Consider the following 23,016-nt stretch of genomic DNA (forward strand, 5'->3'; position numbering starts at 1 on the left):
GTTTCCAGCATTCACTCTTTTCAGCCTTTTCTATTTCTGTGCCTGTTTTTATTAACGGTCTTCCTAACCTTTCTGCAAAATCTCAGTCAGACTGTGGGAGGTCCTCCCCACTTCAAACTCTTGACCTGGCTGAGGATGTGCCCATTAAACTCAGGCCTCCGGTCCCACCTGAACCTCCTCCTGAGATGCAGGTAGTCTGGAGCCGCTAGACGGCAGTGAAGTCGTGTAAAAAGTACAAAGGCATAATGACAGTCTTTAAAACTACTGGCAGTCTGTAAAGCTTCATGTAAAGTAGAATATGATTTGTATGCTAATTCTGTACTACTGTCCCAAGATATATGTTTGCTACATGAGAACAGTCAATCAATCAAACAGACACACACACACGTCTGCTCACACACATACAGACATTTAGAAGCACCGACTACAAACAAACTCCTGTTTTGGGTCAATTCTACATATTGTTTATGTGTACACACTCTTTTCTGGATATTCGAAGGACCATGCTGGTGGTTTTACACTCTGTAGACTTAACTGACTTGGAACCTCATTTCACGCCAGGAACTAAATAAGAATGAAAGCTCAAAAAGTACAAGTTAAATGCATACACAGTTACATATGTACTTAATCATGTAAACAATGCAAACTACTAAAAGCTAATGTCTAATAATGGTTGCATATTCACACAATGGTGGTGATTCATTTGTGAATCAATTTGGCATCATTTTAAAATCAATCTGTTTTTAATTTGTGATAATAACCAGGTGGCATCCAATTTAGGATTTGTTTGCCCATTTATCTCAACAAATCAGACAAAGATTCATATTCCTCATAAGAGCTTTGTAGTTGCTGAATCAGCACGTTCTCCTCCCAACTCGTCACATGCTGGCGGTTTGTCGCTCGGCTCCCTCCCACATGCCCTGTGTGTTGTTTCTTTAGTTGTGTATACATCACACTCCCAGAGCATTGTCTCTTATTGTTGATGCAGAAGGGTTTACATGGTCGATACTTGAAGGCCAGATGCAAATCAGATGCTAAAGAGCATGCCTTGTGCGTCAGTATTTTAGAGACTGAGGGGTGTGTCAAAGCACCAGTATTTGGCAGCCTGAGAATGAGCCGGCTGAAAGTGAAATTAACTGTTTCTCTGAGTTAAATTGACCTTTTGGTTGTAGACTCGATGTCAGACTGACCCTTCAGCTTGTGACTTCCCCAAGAAGAACGTTTTAAAAACAACCTGCTTAACCACACGTTACCTTTTTGATGATGCATAACCGGCAAAACATGAAGCACGCAGAATATTCACTGTATTGATTACCTTTTGCATTTCGATTTTAACGCTGTGCGTGAATAACACCTACAAAAATAGCGTTAAAATGATTTGGCTGCATTGTAAAGTACTTTGATGATTTGTAGTTAATGGACTGAAACAAATCCACCTTTTGTGGTTCTTCGGCCTTTAAGAGAATTTAAGTTTCACAGTGTTGCTTGATGAGGAGCTAAACCACAGCTCACACGTGCACTGCTGTATATTATCTTTCAGTTTGAGGTCAGTCTCAGAAAAACTGCACAGCACTTAGTGCGCCTGCCTCCAAAGACTCTGCCCAAACCTCAGTCCCAGCATCCATTTTGTGGAGTGAAGCTCAGACATGTTGACCGGATGCTCCCTGAGATGAAGCCCCAGCCTCAGCCGGAGAGTGCAGACCGGCCTGCTTCTTCTTCTCCCTCCTGCCGCTCGGCAATCCATTTCATGACGAGAGTGCTCCAGCGCCTCAGGGAGGTGGACGAACACGTCTCTGAGGTGATCACTATCTGTCTATCAATTATCTTCCTCCTTCATATATTTAACTTCTCCTCTGTTCTCTTTTCCTACCCTTGTGATTGTTGCATGTCCTGATCCCCAAAAATGCCCCTGAGTGAATGTTGATTATACATCATGCCCTGATTATACATTTAGGCTTGTGTAGTGTTTAGGCAGAGAGCAAAGTCAGCCCCTTAATTATCCAGCCTGACGAAAATGGCAAGAACAGGCCTCCAGACTCGGCCACGAGCTGAGACCGGCACGCAGGGGGATTACTGGACAGTCAGAGTTTCTGTGGAACAGGTCGGCCAGGCGCTGGCTTATGTCTGCAAATAAGCCATTTTGATCATTCAGATTGACCAACGGCCTGCATGCTCTGGCTCAGGTCTGCACAATAGTTTTCCTTATCGAGTCAATTAGTGTCGTGTTTTTGTTGATGAGTGAAATATTTCATCTCATCCAGTTTATTTTTAAATTTACTTAAAATAATGAAAACATTCGACAACAATCAAAATATATCACTCTTGAAAAAGCTGCCATAAAAATGAACACGGCTCCTCTTTGTCAGTGCAGCTTGTCTGTGTTCCACATGCTCATGATTTATGGGACTTTATTGTCCTCTAACATGTTGAAACATTTTCAGTTTTCTTGACCGATGCACCTGCAGCTTTAACAGTCGTCCGTCTTTTCTCTGTAAAATGTTTCATGTCGGTTGCCATGCTTCTTTTAAGGCTGACAAACGGCTGCTAACTGGCATATACTGTCTGTCGGCTGCCGGTGTTTGTAATTATAGCGAAAGGAATATTTTGGCATTTTGGGGAATTTCCTTACACACTTTCTTGCCAAGAGTTCGATGATAAGATACTGCTGTCTGTGAGTACAGAGCCGGAGCCAGGAGGTGGTTATCTTAGCCGTGTGAAGCTGGTCTCATCTCTCATCGCTTTTTAAAAACTTATCTTACGTTTCATGATTATCCTTTTAAATTGATTTGCGTTGTATTTTGGCCTTTAGTTATTTAAGCCCCGACAACTCAATACTTCACTTTGGTATTTATTAATATCTATGCGTTTGGGCTGAACCGACGTACTTCTGTGCCATGTCTTTGTGGCTGGCTCGGGTTTCTGCTCCAGTACAGAATGAGTAACCACATCAAGTGGGGTGTAAAATGTATGTAATAAGGCAGCTTTCATTCCACACACCGATGTTATTGTTCTCGTCCCAACAATAGCCCACACACTATCTGTCAAATCCTGCTCCTTATTGGGAAAGCAGAACAGAAAGGCCTTTCATCATTTCATGGTGTACTGCTTATCAAGTGGTTATTAGTCTACCTAATTATGTCTCCACAAAGAAAGCTCCATTTGTTAGTGGGAGAACGTGTCTCACTGTCCCGAGGAGGCCAGGCTGATGACTGCTCTTGTCATCCTGCAGAAAAAAGCTCAGACGCAACAGGCTAGAGAGTTTCACTCAAAGAGTATAAAGGAAAAAGCTGTTCACCTTAGTGGGTTGGTCTCATCAGACAGCTCGGCTGTACTCCAGGTGACTATCTCAAGCTTGGTGTGTGTGTGTGTGTTCATTTGCATGTGGAAACTGGTTATGTTTGGGTTGTCCAGTGTTCCACGCAGCCAGTGTTCTCCCTCTTCCTTTACTTTGCTCAACATGAATGTATTTGGACACTTTCATTTGTCTTAATGAAGGACATTTTGTCATAATTCAATGACTTTTTTTCATCAAGGTGACACTTAAAGTGACTATATTGTATCAAGTGACAACATTAAAACTATGGGATGGGGGCAATTAATTCCTAAATCTGCAGCTCTTCTCCCCTTTACAGGGCTTTATAGTAGTCTTGTATGATTTTATTGTGACTTGATTATTTATTTTCTGTGTTGCTCAAACCTGGTTTCATTATTTGTAACTATTGTGAGCATGTGTATTTCAGCATGTTTATGCGTGGGTGTACGTATGATCTGTGTTCTATGCGTGTGGATTGTGATGCAGCGGCTTGGAGTCAAAGACCAACGTCTCTGCGGGACAATAAAGTAGATCGTATCTTTATAGTGAGTTTCAGCTCGTTGTTTAGATGCCGGGTCCATAACTTTAATGTTTTGGTTCACTCTCACTGCTCTGATGGCATGGACTTTAGCCGCAGCAAAATACACAAACCCACTGTACACGACCTGATGACCACCAACCAGCAGATGGACACAGATAGCATTCTTGTGGTGGCACTTCTGCTTCAGACGTCTCAGTTTAAGATAAACAAACTACTCCTGGTGCCCAGTGTTGGGGTCAGATTTGATTCTTGAAAAACAAATTAGACATGGCAAACTTTCTCATTTTTTATTATTATCTTACTTGCTTCCCTTAATATTGTTTTCTTCTTGGCTAAAATATTAGCGAGCAGTTGCAAATGAGTCAGAGGCTGTAGACTTTAAAGTAAAGACAATGAACCCAGACAGAGTCTCTTGGACCTCACCATGAATCACAATATCCCTAAGATAAGGTTGGTATTAGTTTCCACAAAACTATTTATGGGCCTGACAGGAAAAGCATTCATTAAAATGGCTGGTGGCTCCTGGTCTTCCTGCATTCTCACTCTTCCTGCATATAATACCGCCAGTGTTTCTACGAATCATGCCAACATCTCCAAGTGTAACTCATTCATCACAGTTTAAATTTCTAGTAAAAGCTATGTGACTTGTAAAAGTACTCAACATAAAAGTTTAATCTTGAACGTAGAAAATTAAACTCACGGTCTCCTTGTTAGCAAAAGACACAGGGATGTAGACCACAGGTCAAGACTTTGAGTTAAAAGTGCAGAAATAAAACTAAATTAAACCTCTTCAATATTCACAAGAGCGTTCTAACGAAGGAACGTTTGGAACAATTAGTTTTTGTCAATTTTAAAAGATAGTCTGCATATTCGTGTGCCGTTTTGGTTGCTTATGTGATCTTCATTTATAATGTGAGCGTTTACTCACCTGGGTTTGCGGAGTGGTAAAAGCAAACTAAAAGATTAAAGTCAGTGTTGAAGCTTTTGACATTGGGGCTCATCACTGCCGGTATTCTGTTTCCCAGGGCGGCTCGGTGCGAAGGGCGTTCCCCCCGTCGGGTGACAAGTGTCACTCCTGCGAGAGGCGTGTCTACATGGTGGAGAGGGTCTGTGCCGAGGGACTCCACTTCCACAGGGAGTGTTTCCGCTGTTCCACCTGCAGCTCTGCCCTGCGACAGGGAGCACATGCATTTGACTCTGAACAGGGTAGGAGTCATCCAATAACATCTCTCCTCCGAATGTCGTCCAGATTTGACTAAAACATCTACTTTGCTGTAATCTTACAGGAAAACTGTACTGCAAACTTCATTTCGATCAACGCAACAACAGGACAAACCTACAGAGGACTTTCTCTCTGCGCTCAGTGAGTACTTTGCATTTCTAAAAAGTATCCATCTCATTCTAGTAATATTTAGTAGGATTTAAGACATCTAACTCCTGTCATCCGTCTTAGACTCGAGCTGGAGCTCAGGAGCGATGTGTGGATGATGGACAGAGCTCGGAGTCCAGCAGCACAGCAGCCCTGCCGAGTGAACCCTCAGCAGGTATCTTCAGCTCGTTCACGAGGAAGCACCTGAGCCGGCCTCTGAGTGTGATTCGTGCCGTGTGTAACACCCCCAGCTATCTGTCCCATCGTGTGTGTAGTACAGCACAGGCCCTCGGCGGCCACCTGAGGGCCAATGCCCGGGACTATGCGTCCCTGTACGAGCTGCTGAGTATGAGCTTGCCCCTGCTGCTTGTTCTCCAAGAGGTCCTGCTGCACATGTACACAGAGGCTGTGCCTGATGAGCCCAGCTCTCTGCAGCCTCTGCTGCTGTGGCTGCAGGAGCATATCGGCCACACGCTCATCTAGACACTCAGCAGACTCCAGCTTTTGTCATAAAACCATTTGTAGCCGTGCACAAGCACCTTTTGTATTGTTTACTTTTTTATGATACTGCTCTCGGTGTCTTGGATTTACTCGTACATCAGTCAAAGAAGGGACACTGTAGGTTGCTAATGCTACTTTTTTGCAAATTACCAAAGGGTTTAATGAAAGCTGCACCAAATATGTTTGCCTTGGGTTTGATGTGGAAGCTGCACATAATTTTCACAGTTAGAATAAGGTAAACAAATAGATTTAATGTCGTTAGAATGAAAAGAAAAACGGGCCACAGTCGGTGCACTTGATACTGCTGAGGTCATCTTGCTGTCGAACTTTTTAGAAAACTGTCTTGGAAAATGAACCTTGCCGTTAAACTGGCTTAACTCAGGTTATGACTGACTAGATTGATGCACTTTATTTGTGGGAACTGCCTCGTCACTGCAGCGTTAAACTGTCGCATTAAAAAGCCAGCGCGCATGTTAACGCTGACCACCAGACAGGTTTTCTTTTGACTATGCATATGTGCTTTTGACTGATGCTTTTTTTTCTTGAATGTCTGTTTTATGCACAACAATTTGCTCATAATTTTATACTTTCACCATTCGGCTTACTTTCATGAGCAGTTTTTATTGATTCTTAAACGGATAACTCCAAAGAATCTGGTGAGTTTCTCTCAGTTTTTAGTTCTCCTTTGCTGCCATCTACTGTTGACTTTCAGAAAGACTGAAAACAAAATGAGATTCCCCACCCCTTCATTTTTTTTTTTAAACCTCTATGCAGAACGTTACAGACAATTACATTTCAAGTTATTGATTTTTGATTCATCTTCTGGTTTACTGTCGTCGATAGAAGCTGGTGAGAATGCTGTGATGTGTTTGAATGTGCTTGCCACTCTTCAAGCATGGTGTTGCCTCTTTAACTGGAAGCTACACAGTTGCTTCCTTTTCAGATACACGAATCTATTGATGCCTATGAAGCACTTCATGCTCATGAGTTTGGTTGATTTAATATTTGAAAATGATATTCGCAAACACTTCAGGCATTATTTTAAGGATTTACAGCATGTTTTGCTGGATATGATGATTTTTTTCGTCAGCTCCATTAAGTTAATTTACTATATCTGCTGCATTTAATATGAGCTGGTTGACAGTGTTATAAGATGCCAAAGAACTGTTCTCGCACACAATGACTGGACTTGTGTATCATTTATTTTATACATCGGTATGACGACTTTCAATGTGTAATGGTGGCCACATGCACATATGGCCTTCATTATAAATGTCAGTATTTTACTTTGTTTTCATAAAAAATTCTACCTGTTTTTTTGTGTGCGTTTGTTCTCATTTTTTCCCTCTTGTTCAGCTGAAGACTTTTATGAAATGTGTGAGCCGGCTGGATGGTTAGAAGAAATTACATTTTAAAGGTGATCACCTGCATGGTCATGTCATCTTGTGTCATACTTGTGATGTGGCTGCAGATACTGACGATAAATAACTGACATAGTGTCTGATATCGCTTAACAATATTGATGAAGTGAGTTGAAAATATTTTGTCGAAGTTTTGACGAAACTAAACTCATGACTAAACGCGGCCTCAGCGTTTGTCATTGCTCGTCCAGCTGTGTTGTGAATGGTACTAACTAAGCCTGGTTCCAGACCCCTGCACTGCTGCCTACATCGCCTACTTTTCTCGTGGTTCAAATAGTATAAATACAACAATTAAAGTCTGACTTTTGCACAAACTTCTAAAGAGAAGAAACCAAGGAAACATCAAATCAGGTTTTATTCCAACGTTCTCTTCTTCTTGACACAAAGATTCATTCTCTTTTCGAGCTTTTCGTTGTATATCACAAAAGCTGCCCGGCAGTCGTCAAGGTTTTCAGACATTTGTTCAGAGTTTTTATTTCACTAAGAAATTCCAATATCCACTTTTACAGAGTATCCAGGTGAGTAATATTTACTTAAATTTGTAACCAACAAGGACTCGTTAAAGTGCTCAGTGAAATGAATTCATCATTTTAATTATAACACAGTGGGGAAACGAGTCTCTCCATTTAGCCCATCCTTAGTAATTGAGCAGTGGGCTGCAGTGAAGCGCCCGGGGACATGCAGACTATGGAGAGAACGGGAGTCGAACTGGCTCAATCAGTGCACCTGTAAGTCACACCCACCTCATCAGCTCAATCAGTGCACCTGTAAGTCACACCCACCTCATCAGCTCAATCAGCGCACCTGTAAGTCACCTACCTCATCAGCTCAATCAGCGCACCTGTAAGTCACACCCAGCTCAATCAGTGCACCTGTAAGTCACACCCACCTCATCAGCTCAATCAGTGCACCTGTAAGTCACACCCACCTCATCAGCTCAATCAGCGCACCTGTAAGTCACACCCACCTCATCAGCTCAATCAGCGCACCTGTAAGTCACCTACCTCATCAGCTCAATCAGCGCACCTGTAAGTCACACCCAGCTCAATCAGCGCACCTGTAAGTCACACCCACCTCATCAGCTCAATCAGCGCACCTGTAAGTCACACCCACCTCATCAGCTCAATCAGCGCACCTGTAAGTCACACCCACCTCATCAGCTCAATCACTCTTACCTGACCACTCTTCTGCACCTTCGCCCTCTGGTCAATAAACCCCATTCTCACACACTCTGTGACAGATGTTCGCTGCCTTATGATTTATTATTACTTTCCAGCGCCTACCCTCAGACTGTTTTCCCGTTGTCGACCCTGCATGTTTGGACTCCCCCGCCTTGCCTCTGCCCCGGTAGACCACCACAGCCATCGATCCCCGACACTAGAATAGCCTCTGTGTCGGGTCGGCCTTCTCCCCTGACGGCTTGGCGTTTCTCCACCTGAGCGGATCCGTTTGCCTGTTGAGTTTTCTGCCTGGAATAACACTGGTCACCTATTCCGTGTGTCCGTTGTACTGCAACACACCCGTTACTCTGTGCGGTTTAAACTCACTTGCATGGTTTGTGCAATGGCCTGCAACACTTTGTATCTCATATTTTCAAGATCTAATAATAATTGCAAAGAACCACTTGATGTTTCCATTTAGAGGTCCAACACAGCACCATTTAGAGAAACCTTCTCTTTCACTGTGTGCATTCATAGTGCTCTCTAACTTCATCTTTTCCCTGACCTGGTTTATGAAACACATTAGTGGCATTTCTCTGCCTCCTAACGGGTATACATGTGTTGTGTTCGAAAATATTCAGGGGTGCACTTTGTTCACAGAGGACTGAACCTCGATTGACTCGATTTACTTGTAAAAAAAATCCTTGACTCTACAACACCAGTTTAGATTATTCTGCTCTTCCTTTGATTTGACAGTAAATATTGAAGGTTAATTCTTTTTTTTATTTTTATAAGTTGTCCACTATTTAACATTTTCACCATGACTTCTGTTTCTAATACTTTGCTATCATGATAATACATTCAACTCTATCTTCATAACATTCAACTCTATCTTCATAAGTGAAGATATATTCCTACACTCAATGGAATAAAGACACCACTTTCTTTCTATCACCAGATGACTGTATGCCAGGAGCTAAACTGTAAGTAAAGAAGCAGAAGTTATTCTATTCGTATCATTAACACCGTCTGAGTCAAGGATGAGATCTCCTGAGTGCATACTTCAAATAATGTTAGCCTGTGATGTTTAGCAGAGAACACAATCCAAACCAGAATAAACTAACTCATAGCTTTGCTCATGAATTATCATCTTCTTCTGTCATATGTATAAATATTTGTTGTTCTTTAAGTTATATCACCCCAACAAAATACAATCTGGTTCTTGAGACATGACTTTAGAGATGTTCCGCCTCTAACAACTTGTTTTATGAGCACAGAATGTAACAGAGCCTTTTTTATAGCATTTATTGTGTGTATACTACAGTTTATCAGTGAATCCCTACATCTACATTTTGTAACTAGAACGGGCACTCGGTAGAGCGCATACCTTCGCATATCACAAGATTGGGCATTGAATTATGAACATTTTGGCATTAGTTGCATGCCAATTGGACAAAAATGTATCGTGCTATGGTAAAAAAAAAGATTTTAACCTTTCCATGACCTTGACCTTTGACCCGATTGATCCCAAAATCTAATCAAATGGTCCCCGGATAATAACCAATCATCCCACCAAATTCCATGTGATTCAAGAAGATTTGACCTGTTCATGACCTTTGACCCGATCGATCCCAAAATCTAATCAACTGGTCCCCGGATAATAAACAATCATCCCACCAAATTGCATGCGATTCGGTTCAATACTTTTTGAGTTTTGCGAATAACACGCATACAAATAAATAACTAAATAATACACAGCGATCAAAACATAACCTTCCGGCATTTTCAATGCGAAGGTAATCAGTTAGCACATGTTGAGACCAACACACTATCAGGGTATTATGCAGTAAAGGAGTAAATAATGAACATATATTTGTTATTCACTTAAATCACAAAGATTGATGATTATTTCTGACATCAGCTGCCATAACAAGTTAATGTTTTTTTCCTTTTTGTTATGAACTTTAACATGACTTAACAGTAGTGTTAGAATTACATGTAACAACTCAAAGACCCGTAACGATTTCAAGATAGATATAACAAATAGTAAGAAGCAGTCAAGAGTGTGCATGTCTCGTGATGTACAATACAATGTGTGCTTGTTTTTCATTCAGAAGCTGCAACGCAAGTGAGGTGTCACTTCCCCTAAAGAGGACTGAGATTTGAAGTCATTATATTTATTCATGATGTATATAATTGTCTATAATTATTTCTGACTTCTTGAAAGTGTGTAAAACATATATTCTTGGTTTGAGGAGCGAATTTCTGGATGTGCTTTTTGTGCCACAGTGTTGCTCAGTACATGTTTGTGTTGTTGACTGACATCTGACTCTGTTTATCAAATATGAATATTTTTAATGACTTTACGCCGGTTCAGTTTCAGTGCTTATAATCTACAATGTGATTCTATATAAAAAGTCAAGTGACGGACTGAAACCAATGGATGAGCATAGTTTATTTGTACATCAAACTGGTTTCTGTCTGGTTAATTTAATAATTCTTGCAGAGTAATCTTTCAAATAAAAGCTCCCATAGAAAAATTAAGTCTGTCTTCCTGATCTTGACCAAACAAAACCCATGAATACCCTCACATCTCTCTCTGTGAGCGGAGACTGACCTCTGAATAACTGGGCTAAAATATAGTTGATAAAGCGCAACATAAAAGAGAACTCCCCTGTGTGCTCTAGTTCTAAAAGTCTAACATTTTGAAAGTAAAACGCTCTCCTGTGTCTTGTTAGAAGCTCTTGCGGAATGCACTCGGAGCTGCGAGGGCTCGTTCTCTATTGATTTGAGAAAATTGCTCAGTACAAAATATAATTTTAAGTGTTGCACAATCATACTTCAGAGTGTGAACTAAAAGAAGTCCTTGACTCTACTAAATGAGTTCACATTGTGAATGAAAGTCATCATCGCCTGACTTGGTTAAATACACTTTCAAGTTTTTAAGAATCAAAGAGTAGAAACACCAACAATTTGTCTCAGAGTTTGATGGCAGCACTTTGTGAATATAAGAGGAGACGAGTTAGCCGGGTAGCCTCGTGTATGTGAAGTAGTCCCAGAGTTATTTCCCTCACCTTTTTCACGAATGGGTCATTCAAGGGCACATTAGTATAAAGGCATCCAGATATTAAATGGAATATGTACATCTTACTGATGGGTTTCCTCTCTTCAATTCTTCAATAAAACTCAAAGTAGATGTAAGCTTTTAATATCTTAGGTTTTCAATGTGTGCACGGTCTTATTTGTTTTATATGTATTCTTGTATTGTCTTTGTCTGTAATTGCATTAGAATCTGGACTTTAGACCCAAGCTATTTAAAGTTGAAATTAATATAAAATAAAAGCAAACAGAAAAACGGTGTGTCGTTTCACCTCTATCACTTTAATTTGTAATTCGGTACCGACTGCAACATCCAGCAGATTGTAGGATTTGAGAGCAGAAAATACAAACAGCCTTTGATAATTTGACAGTATACTCTATAAAAAACAGACGCAAGGTCACACATGAAGCCTGTATGCTACGCTCATGTCGGTTTCTTACAAATACTTGGAGATTCTGAAATATGAGAAATATAAAAGTCTTACAAATAAAAAGTACAATTCAAGATTCAAGATTCAAGATGTTTTATTTGTCACATACACACACAGGGTGTGCAGTGAAAAAGTGAGTGTGCTCAGCAGGAATGTGCAAAAGGGCAACAAGTACACTTATTACAAAAAAAACAACACAATATTTTTAGTGTGTGTGTGTGTGTGTGTGTGTGTGAGGGGGCAGTTGTGTGGGTCTATGTGGGGGGTCGGTGGTGGAGTTCACAGTCCTGATGGAAAGAAGTGGAAACTCTCCTCTCTCTGTCTCTCTCTTGTTCTTGAGCGACCTGCCCTGACCGCCTGAACGCCTGCAGCAGTTTGGCAGGTTGTTGTGGTGGTGAGGATCCTCCTTCTCTGGATCCTGCCCTGTCTGGCGTGCCCTGGGGGGTAAGTCCTGCCTGCAGCGCGGGGAGGGGAGTCGCTCAGCCTCAGCCAGACCTTTCCTACTGCTGCAGTTGTCCTGAGACCTGTAGTGATTGCACCTCAGCAAACCAGGCTAGGTCAGGACAGAGTCTGTGAGAGAAAGGATGGAAGGACTGACTTCCTCAGAAATCAGCTGCCTGCTCAGCTGCCTGAGCCTGCTGACCCTGCCTGCTGTTTTGCCAACAGAGTGTCTGTGTTTGCGTGGATCGTGTGTGCTTGGTGATGTGACCCCTCCTCTAAGTATTCGCCACCCCCCAGTGGTGATCCGTCCTCCCTCCCCCTACCTCTGTACAGCTCCTGTTGTTGTACCTCTCCCCTTCACAATGGTGACAAATCAGCTCCTGTGTTCAGGTGACAGATCAGCAACTTGTCCAGGTAGGTGGTGACACAGCAAAGATCAGCCAGGAGGGTGGCCTTCAAGTCTCAGGCCCACCACCACTGTGTCATCACCACTGTACCTGAATGATGTGTGTGGTTGTGTGTACAGCTGAAGGGGTAGGACAGTCAGGTATAGGGGGGGGGGTAGGGGTAGGGCTGGGGGCGCCTGTGTGTGTCTGTGTGTTTCAGGGGGGGGGCCCGGGGGTCTGACCCCACCCCTGGCAAGCTGGCGGTGGGGTGTTCAGATCAGCACACAGGGGCTTGTTCAGGGGTGTGAGGTCCAAGCTCAGAAAGCTGACTATCAGTCTGGAGTGTTGAAAGCACAACTAGCCCCAATGAACAATAGCATGAGAGAGTGTCCCCCCTCTGGGAGAGGAGATGAGTGAGATGTGTGCAGTACCTGGGATCAGCATCATTCGTGATGGAGGTTTGGAGGAAAAGCAAGCTGCAGAGGAGGAAGGAGGAAGGGAGGGAGGCGCAGAGGCAGACCGTCAGCCTCTTCAGTCAGGCAGGGATTCACCACCGTAGTGAGTCAGGGACAATAGGACTCTCAAGCACATCTAGAAGCATTCTTGGGGGGCACAGGGGATATGATGGCTGACCAAGGCAGGCGGGGCTGGTTGGACTAGCCAGGAGAGGGGGTCAGATATGCCATGAAATAGCGTAGCAGCTTGGTGTTCACCGTGGAGCAGCTGCTCCTCTCCTGCTCCTCACTGCCTCTTCAGCTGTGTTCACCCTCAGCAGAGCCCTCCTCACTGTTGCTGGTGTGCACCTCGTGTATTTCATCTGTGCTGTTGTTGCTAGCGGCCGCCACGCTAGCGGGTGTTGCTGTTAGCAAAGAGCTTGCGCTGGTCCAAACCGCACAAAAAAGCAGGGAAAGTTCAGGTCGTCTGTCTGTGATAGCAAACAAAATAACTGTTTCTTAATTTAAGTTTTTTTTTCTCCTTTGAAAGCCTCACTTGGTCTGATATGACTGATGGCTGATATTTCTATGTAATTGACATTACTGAGTCAGTTTGCTGGCTTTATCTTCTCCTCATGATTCCACTCGTTCTCAGTCCGATCACCTCATCATGGCGTCTTTAAAGCAGCAGCGAAATGCAGGGAACACCAAAGTGGCATTGTCCTGTAATTGCTACTTGAGACCACAGATGTCGCTGTTCAGCAATAGTTAGTTGTGTGGTTCTCACGTTATGTTTTTTAAAGCAGCTATATTTTCTACTGTATAATAACAATGCATCAAATGGCAATGTGAAAACAGAGTTACAATGTGAAAGGGGTCGCTTGAAGTGATGACATCATCAGCTGAATCTGAAGCTCCTCTCGGCTTTACGGAGCTTTATAGAGAGTTTCATTCGGCTAGTGAAGGTACCATTTGTCTTCTCAAATCAGATCTTTGAGAGAGACGGTTAAACGATGTTATTTGCTGGGATGACCAACCTCTATGCATGTCTCCCTGTGGTAACAATGTTGGTTTCAGTTACTATAAGCTTATGATGATCAAATGTGTTTAGGATCCGATACACAATGATCACATTTCATGAGGCTTTTATTATTGTTGTCCTTACCTGGGTACAATCTGGAAAGGTAAAACAAACAGATCTGAGGATTTATAGTGTTTATATCACAGTGGGGCAAACGGGCAATATGGGATGGACCCATACATACAAAGGAGGAGAGGAGGGCTGAAGAGATTGCTACACGACACAGGTGATCACAGAAAAAAAATACAAAGAGAGGAAGTCAAATTATCACAGGACACAAGAGGCAGGGAATTTCAAAATAAAACGAAACAAACTAAATCAAAACCAAGATCGTGAAAGTTGCAACATACACATATTTGTATAACTAAACAATACGAGTATTTCATTTGCAAGAATCTTTATGTGATTCCTTGCTGAGACAGCTCTTTAAAGGAGACTTAATTTATTTCTTGTTTTTGTAAATCTGAAAAAAGTCATCTAATTTGCTTACAAACCCAACTCAGTTGATTCAAATCTATATTGACAACATGATAGACCGACGACCACTAAATATTTGTATTATTCTTATTATTATTATTAAGAGTATTTCACCATGAAGCTGGTGCTCTTTTTCATTTCGGAAAACATGTCCAAATTGTGTTATTGTATAAAACACAGTCCTGCAGAAGTCCCTGCATTGTGTTGTGTGTGGAGCGCCATCTGTTTACTGACCTATTGTAACTTTTTCATTAATTTTTTTACTTTTATGAAATGACCTCTCCTTATGCAAAAAGAGCAGAATATAAAACAAGTTATACGGTAACGATGATTAGCATCCAAGCAATAGAGCAATCAGAGCCTGAAATTGCAGAAGCTGTGAACGTTGATGAAAAAAAATAGAAAAGATGGGAGGAGATTAATCTAAAAATATAATGTCATTATTTCAGCACTTGAACGCAAATCGTCATTTAAAGAGTCAAACACAAATCTCCAAAAAGGAGGAGACAATTGCTTGGCTGCTGGAGTGAATCATCTCTTCCATTTGAACATTTACATTTCTTCTCTTGAAAAATGAAACGTAGAACAAACAGACGTCATTGAAGGTGATTTTTGTTCCCAATACATACACTATTTATCAATAAGGCTATTAAGAAATATGTCTCTGGTCTATGCAAATGAACAAATCACTGCTGCTTCATGACATACAAGCAAACATGCTTAAGTTAGTTTATCTGTATATTTAGTTTTTACACTATTACTAACCAACTGATCAACACCTTTTTGTCTGTTTCTGGGCTCTACGTGTGATTGAAAAAAGGACCACAGTAAAAACATTATTAGCCAAATGTAATTCAAGTATTATAAGTAAAAGTACTCGTGTGTACTGCATACTATTATATAGTGTTTCAGATCATTATTACTGATGCGTTAATGTGTAAATTGTAGCTAAATTGTATACTGTTGGGTTGTTTAATCTTTAACAGTGCATATAAATTCATCAAGTGTTTTGTACTTACAATGTTAATATGCAATGTAACTAAAGCTGTGAGATAACTGCGTTGGAGTAAAGATTAAACGTCGAGGAGTAGAGCGTACACAAGTGATTTTATGTTCTTTTTAGTGATTTTATGTTCCTGTGGTATTGGATAGTCCCGTGGTGAGCAACAACATGTACAACACGACTTTTCCTGCCCTATTATTATGATTAAAGCCTTTTCTTTTCAATATGTTTTCCATGCCACCGCTGTCTGGTCGAACAGACCCAGTGCAGACAGAGAGGAGCCTCGCGGGCCGGCAGCATCGCCACACTGGAGACAACCTCCTGGTTTCTTCCGCCTGTCCAGCGAGGCCTTAACTGTAATTCTCTGTGTTCTGTTATTTGGTATGAGATGGACAGATTGTCTCTGAGTGGTTTGTTATAAGATACAGAACGACATTGGCTGCCATTAGTCCTTTTCTTACATTTATCAATATGAAACGGGCATCATGCTCTGTTATGTTTCCACTGGCATGTGTTTTTTAAATGTGAAGAGATAGATTTATTCTCGTCAGTGCATCATTCGAACAACGAGCTCGAATTCGGATGATCTTAAAGAATAGCTGCTAACCAGAAAATGGGGTTAACACAGAAAGAAAGCCAGAAAGAAATATTCTGCCATATTAAAAGGGAGTATATATACTGGACATCAGGGGTGCTCAATACGTCGATCGCGATCTACCAGTCGATCGCGGCGACCTACCAGTCGATCGCGGCGTAGTATTGGTAGATCACATGACATTAAAAATAATTGGCCCGCCCCCCTGTAATTTTCTCTATAGCACGTCTTTGTTCTTTTATTAAGCTAAACAGCCGTCTGTTGTTAATCGTATCTACACAACAGCATGTCATTTCTGTCTCTACGTGTCGCGTTAACACTTCTCGGTTCTCCGTCTCGCGTATCGGGACGGAGCAAAAAAAAAAGTCGCTTGTCATTCCCTTCACCTGCCCTCGGCCCCTCCTGTTCCTCTGATTGTTTCATTACCGTCACCTGCCCTCAGCCACTCCTGTCTCGTTAGTGTCTCATGCCGTACACCTGTTTACCTCCCTATATATTGTGCTTGTCTATCCCTTGAACCAATAGTGCAAACTCAAAAATAAGAGGTGTTCCCTTTGAATGATTGGCCACTGGGAAAAACATAAATATATATATTTTTTTGTCAAAGCCTCAGGGAGCTGCAACAGAGGGGCTAAAGAGCTGGAGCCGCGGGTTGCCGACCCCTGCTCTAGGTTCATCATTATGAGGGACCCTTTCACGTGATTATGAAACATCAATTATAGACGCTTTAGTTTGAAATACCTGTACAATAGTTTACTACGTTACGTCCTCCAAACCGGGGGCAGATGCACACGTCACAACAAACACCAGATAAAAACATAATTGTCGCAACATTCTCAATTTACACACTTCAATTATCACCATACATGTATTTTTGGTTGTTTTTGCACACTGCACTAATCCAGCATTAAAGAGCCGAACACAGCCTTGCACGGGAATACACGGTTTATGTCTCCATCTGGGGGATGAAATGCTGCCTTAAGGACGATAAGGACTAACTGGGGAGAAACAGGTGGTGCTGTGTGTGAAATGATTCGCTCGTTTACTCTCGAGTCAGATTCACCTTTACTCTGGTTACACTCTCAGTCCATCCCTGATTGACTTGACACAGCACAGGGGAAAGTAATACAATGAACGATGCCAGTGAGCCTGTCTCGCTTAATTAAAAGGCAGCTACTATTAACATCACTAATCACCACTTTGATTTTTCCAGCTTTGACACGTTGAAATGACTGGAGTGTAAAAAGTTCAAGAGCGATTAGGGTTTGCCTGTCACTCCGTACTTCATTCCAGAAGCTGCTATTCCCTCCCTGCTCTGCAGTAGTCGCCAGATTTTCGCCTGATTTTCACACCCACCTGCACACCTGTTCTCAATCACTCAATCAGTTCCTGAGCAGACACAGCTGCATGTAATCCAGAGATACTAACTATCTAGGTGCGTTTGACAAAAAATCTGATTGCAATCATTTCTTCAAAGGATATAAATGTGTAAACTAAACACTAATTAGAATCACTGTACTGTATTTGGGGAACATCTATTCACTTTGTGTAGATACTCAGCCGCTAGGATTAATGTTCTTGAATTAAAATGTTCTCAAGTAAGGATGCATCACTTTCTCTACCAACATATTATTTTTCAAGTGGTCTCTCCCATTTTTCTGACAGGGGCATCTATCCTTGGAGTTGAATAGCTGATATAATATAGTTAGACTTTCAAGTTTTGTAGAGAAAAGGAGAATAATCATCTAAAAGCGTTGCTCCAGGAAAAAAAAGCATAGCCAATAATAGAGCTCTCAAAAGTCTATTTTCTAAACACGGTTAAGGGCATTTAAAGTATTACACATAAACGTACAACTGCAGTATCTTGGGAGCTGGATTTCATGAGAATACATAGCGGGGTACTTTCATAACAAATTGATTTTGCGAAATAGAACTACAATCCTTCATGCCTTGCAGAGGAAGTGGCACGCTTGTCCCTCGTAGAGTTGGCTATGTTCACATTGTTTTTTTAAAAGCGTATTAAGCGTAAATATTGAGTGTTACAATTTTTTCTATATGTATTGCACGCAGATAAATGTGTGGTGGGTTTACAAGTCTATTAGTAACTATTAGTTTGTGTAAAAAAGAAAAGAAAAGAGAAAAAAAAGACTATTTAGCCTTTTACCTTTTAAAACCTAACTAAATTGCCTCTATGTGGAATACAATTTAATTAAATTCCTGCAAAATTTTCCAATTGAATGACTATAATAGTGATTTAAGTTTCACCCATTTTATGTGTGATTGCATTGTTCTAAACAGTCACATGTGTACGTCAGATGAAGGACTTTCCAGGTTTTTATTTAGTTGCCATTTTCAGATGTGCTTCTTTCTTCTCACATGTATTATACAAACGGAGAAAAATGCCAGACAGCACATATCTCTCCGTGATGTTTGAAAGAGGTCTGGGCACACTCACTGTCACTGAGTTATCTGAAGGAAATTATCTGAATAATCTGGACTGTTTCGAATCAAACAAGGAGAATTTTCAATGGCATGCTTTCTGGTCCATTTACCCAAATCATAACAATATATACATAAATAATGTCATATACATCTAATTATTACATTTAACCCGTAACTGACAATCCGAGGCAATGTAAAAACAATGTAAAACCATAACATTTAAATTAGCAGTGTGTTAAAACAGGTGAGCTGCACTCAATTTTAACAGTGTAGTGACAATTTGTGGTTCAAACTGAAGCAGAAAGATGTGAAGGATTTTGAATGTGAAGGCTGTTGTGTTTTAACATCTCGATTTGCTTCATTAAAAATTGGTTTACAAATATTTTTATTATGCTCTAAGCACCAGTTGAATTCAAAAGAAGCAGCAGACATTTATTCAAGGGTTTTCCAAACAAACTATTTCTATTAGTCTATTATTAATATCTATTAATGAGATGGGTGACTGGTACTACGAGAAATACAACAAAAAGCTTCTCTCTTTTGAATCAACTAATTAAAGGTTAAAGGAGTCCATCCAGCTTTAAATGCACACTTTTGTAGTTCTAGTGTATATATTTTATTTTGTAAGAGTTGTTTCAGGTGAAATCATCATACCAGTGTCTCTTAGTTTTGGTTGAGGATGCGACTATAAATGGCTCCCTGGGTTTCTTGTCAGTCTCATACTCTGACATTAAAGCTGGGATAGTGACAATGCTCTTCAATAGCCCATTGTTCTGAACCACTATCATCGGTAAAACCCAGGTCCAGGGAGCTGCGCCTTTTCACCAAAAAGCAGAAAATGATCACCCATAATCAGACATCATTCGCCAAGATGTCTTGAACAGGAGCATTTCCAGCCATTAGGTGTAATTACACTTCTGTATCTGCCTTTATATACCTTTGTATTCATGTCAAATAGAGGCCCCGTCTGCCCCTCATGGAGGACAACAGCAGTTCTGGCAGCAGTTAAGAAAAACACCCACAGGTAAGGTAAGTTTGGCAGTACCGACCATGAGGATGAGTAGTCTATGTCTATTAGCGGTTGAGGAACTCGTGTGTGTTTGTTATTGATTTGCGCTAAGGCCTCAGAACAGGAGAATCTTTCAAATGTTTTCTCTGCTCTCCACTAGCATCATCGTGATTTGAACATGCACATTTGTGGTTTGGATATTCTCCTTTTTTATTTATTACTGTGCATTCATTTCACTGCATACATTGTGTGTCAGACATTTCATTGTACAATGTCCATGAAGCCATGTCTTTGTTGTAAACATATACACATGTAGCAGCTAAAAGCATCGTTTTTCCAGAAATAATTCGTTCTGAATTTTTTTTTATCACCCAGTAGGTCCAACTCTTTTTTTGCCAGATGGCAGAAATTCGATGGTGCGCTGATTCTCTTTGATGGCAGGACATAAAGCTCTGTTCTAAAAACATGCATCTGTGTGATATCACAAAATCCTCTGCCTCAGATACAATCTGCCTGCACATCTGGTTATAATCACATTTTAAACATTGGTTTGCAATAATCTGTCTTTTATGTCTGTGTCCGCCTGGCAGAGTCTTCTATTGAATAGACAACTGAGCAGCCACAGATATGAAGAGATTTGTAGGCAACTATCAGGTATGCAAACTCTTGAAAACTGGGATAGAAAAAACACCAAATGGCTGCAGGAAAGTATCAAAACATTTAAAACTGAATTAACTTCATTAAGTGACCCATTTGTCCTTTAAAACCTCCATATACAGAACTGTTCTGTGTTGTTCTTGTAATTATATGTACAGTACATTTTGGGTTACTGACACACTGCAATGGGTCATTTCAGTTCAAGAACTAAATTAACTTAAATATATCAGTTGATGTGCAGCCGCTAAACTAAATGCTCACAGTTAATGTCGCCATACACAAAAAGTTTCTTTCTCTATAGAAAGTGCAGTAATAATGTATTTCATTAATTGTACAATACATATAGTCTTGTTATCACAAATGTACTTAATTTCTAAAAGGTTTGCAGTTATGGAATATTGAACATGCACTGAATTCATCACTGTCGAACATTTCTGCACAAATGCAACAGTAATTTTGATTAGGACCGTTGGTCCAGACCTGCTTTTTAATGGAGGCCTACTTAATGACCAGAGTGGGGGGCAACTACTTGTACCACAGACATTTATTATATCCTGCATAAAATAAATCATCAAGGGCAGAAAAGTGACCTTGCCAGTCTGATTCATTTCAGAATCCGTCTGTTCATTACTCTTCACTTTGATTTGAAGGCAATCATTTTGTTTTAACATTGTCGTTCCTGGTCCAGTGAATACTGGTGAGGGAGGCTGTTTATATTTTTTGATCTGATCATCGTGACCTGGCACATCACAGGTTACCATGGTGACCAAATTGAAGCACGGGACCAGGGAAATATTCAATACTTTAATAATTCAACATAGTTTGGTGAGCTCACGGTGAACACAACCAAACCCAAACCTCACATCACAGACAGACCTCAGGACCTTGGGTGGCAAACTCAGACAACTCAGCAGACTGAGAGTTGTAAATACACACATAAAATGCCAAATGCATCCCTGTTGAGCCTCAGTGTTAATAACCATGTGTTTTGAGAACTTGCTGTGAACTCTGACCACCTGCTTCTTCCACTGTTATAAGTCCAAGATCCTTTGACACAAAGACGTTAGGAGCTCATCATACAGCCTGGAGGGTGGAAATGTATTAAATGCTGAGTTATAAGCAAATAATGACAAAGCGTTTTGTTTTGTGTGCAAGCTGAGAGGTTTTAACAACGACACTGGACAAGTACCTGCAAACCAGGTGCAATACGTCTCTATTGTTACAGGCAGTGTTTTTCGTCATTCATGCAGATTTGGTGGGATATTTTTCCGACTGAAAGCTAAATTAAAATATGCTTGAGAAAGAGGCTGTGGGAGCTTCCAGAACATGCCTCATTTAGACCAGTTTAGTACTCCAATGTAACCAAAAATATGTGGTTAATCTACTAAGAAGAGGGTTATTCTATAGGATCAGATAAAATGGTGTGACAAATAAACCTCCTAATCAATCAGCTTTCTGTACATTAAAAACTAAACTTGCAGTATGTTGTTATGTCTCATTCATATTAAATATCCTGTAGTCGACAGTGGTGACAGACCATTAGAACAACTCTAATGTCCATGATTGCCTATCTTATTGCAGTGCATACTGAATGTGTGTACATGTACAGTTGGTTGACAATAGTGTTTTGTACTGAATGTAAATCCTTGCTGCATTATAATTGTGTTTGGGACAACAATTGAATCAAAGAGCTATAATCATATTTCATCAGAATTGTCCTTGAACAACATAAGGAGGAAACTTTGGGAAACAGAGTATTTTGAAATATCCAATCAGATAAAATATACTTCCTGTGAGCAACTCCTTTCATCCAAAAAGGAACATACTCTGTTGACTGGGATTAAGTGTGACGTGCAGATCAAATAAGAAATGCTAATAGTATCAGTGTATACATGTGGATTGTACACTGTGCAGCTTGGGCCGAGGTGGCACTCATACAGTTCTCTATACAGGTGAAATTTCACAATGATTAATGACCCATAGCTTTTATACACATTCAGAATACAAGGAATACATTCATTGTAATGGTCAGTCAGTGTAAATTTGGATCCTAGGGACCCTGTTTTAAAGCCCCATTGCCACTATTGCACTTTTTAAACTTTTTTATTCTGCTTATTTTGGACATATAGCAAGTGTTAGAAATGAAAGAAATCTCAGATTTATAACAAATTATTTAAATAAGATAAATAAATAAAAATATGGTGCATTCTTGTAATAGAATAGCATGGCAGATAATGATTCGATACAACATCTACACATATAAGAATGCAATCTTGAGCAGATTAAATAAGGGGAGCAGTTTAAAGCTGTTGTGATATGTATGAGCTTAAACGTTTTTTATTAATGCCTTGAAGGCAGCATTTACTTTATTATGAAAACACAAGGAATTCTGAATATTGAAGTGTTATTTGTGGTTTTCCCTCAAGCTGTTTTGAATCATATGGTAACAAACTAAAAACTTTTGCGTTTATTCAGGTGCATTTGCTCATACAAACAAAACACTTACAAAACAAATGCACTTAAGAGAAATGCAATGAATGAAATAATCAGAAGCTCTACTGATTGAGATGTGGGCTCACCCACTATTCATTTAACCAGTAAGTGGCCCTCACTAGTCCGTCTCTGATCTCTGAATAAAGCGAATCAGTGCGGCTGG

At 40.6% G+C, this 23,016-nt stretch overlaps 1 protein-coding gene across 7 annotated transcripts in view; it reads left to right on the forward strand.

Moving 5' to 3' along the window:
* mical2a (microtubule associated monooxygenase, calponin and LIM domain containing 2a) overlaps window positions 1-23,016 on the forward strand; it is a 64,329-nt gene that overhangs the window by 22,248 nt on the left and 19,065 nt on the right. Inside the window, exons 17-25 of one of the 7 annotated variants that reach the window (XM_056413188.1) lie at window positions 87-191; window positions 1,541-1,798; window positions 3,230-3,337; window positions 4,880-5,060; window positions 5,141-5,217; window positions 5,308-5,398; window positions 7,081-7,141; window positions 9,264-9,288; window positions 10,420-11,916. In XM_056413188.1, coding sequence (XP_056269163.1) covers window positions 87-191; window positions 1,541-1,798; window positions 3,230-3,337; window positions 4,880-5,060; window positions 5,141-5,217; window positions 5,308-5,398; window positions 7,081-7,139 — 879 coding nt within the window. In that variant the 3' untranslated portion in view covers window positions 7,140-7,141; window positions 9,264-9,288; window positions 10,420-11,916. Of the gene's footprint in view, window positions 1-86; window positions 233-1,540; window positions 1,799-3,229; window positions 3,338-4,879; window positions 5,061-5,140; window positions 5,218-5,307; window positions 7,040-7,080; window positions 7,142-9,263; window positions 9,289-10,419; window positions 11,917-23,016 lie in introns of those variants that run through there. The other 6 variants (XM_056413187.1, XM_056413184.1, XM_056413185.1 and 3 more) reach the window with 6 other exon arrangements.

This window comes from Pseudoliparis swirei, chromosome 4 (genome assembly GCF_029220125.1).
Source record: "Pseudoliparis swirei isolate HS2019 ecotype Mariana Trench chromosome 4, NWPU_hadal_v1, whole genome shotgun sequence".
NCBI classification, from domain to species: Eukaryota; Metazoa; Chordata; class Actinopteri; order Perciformes; family Liparidae; genus Pseudoliparis; species Pseudoliparis swirei.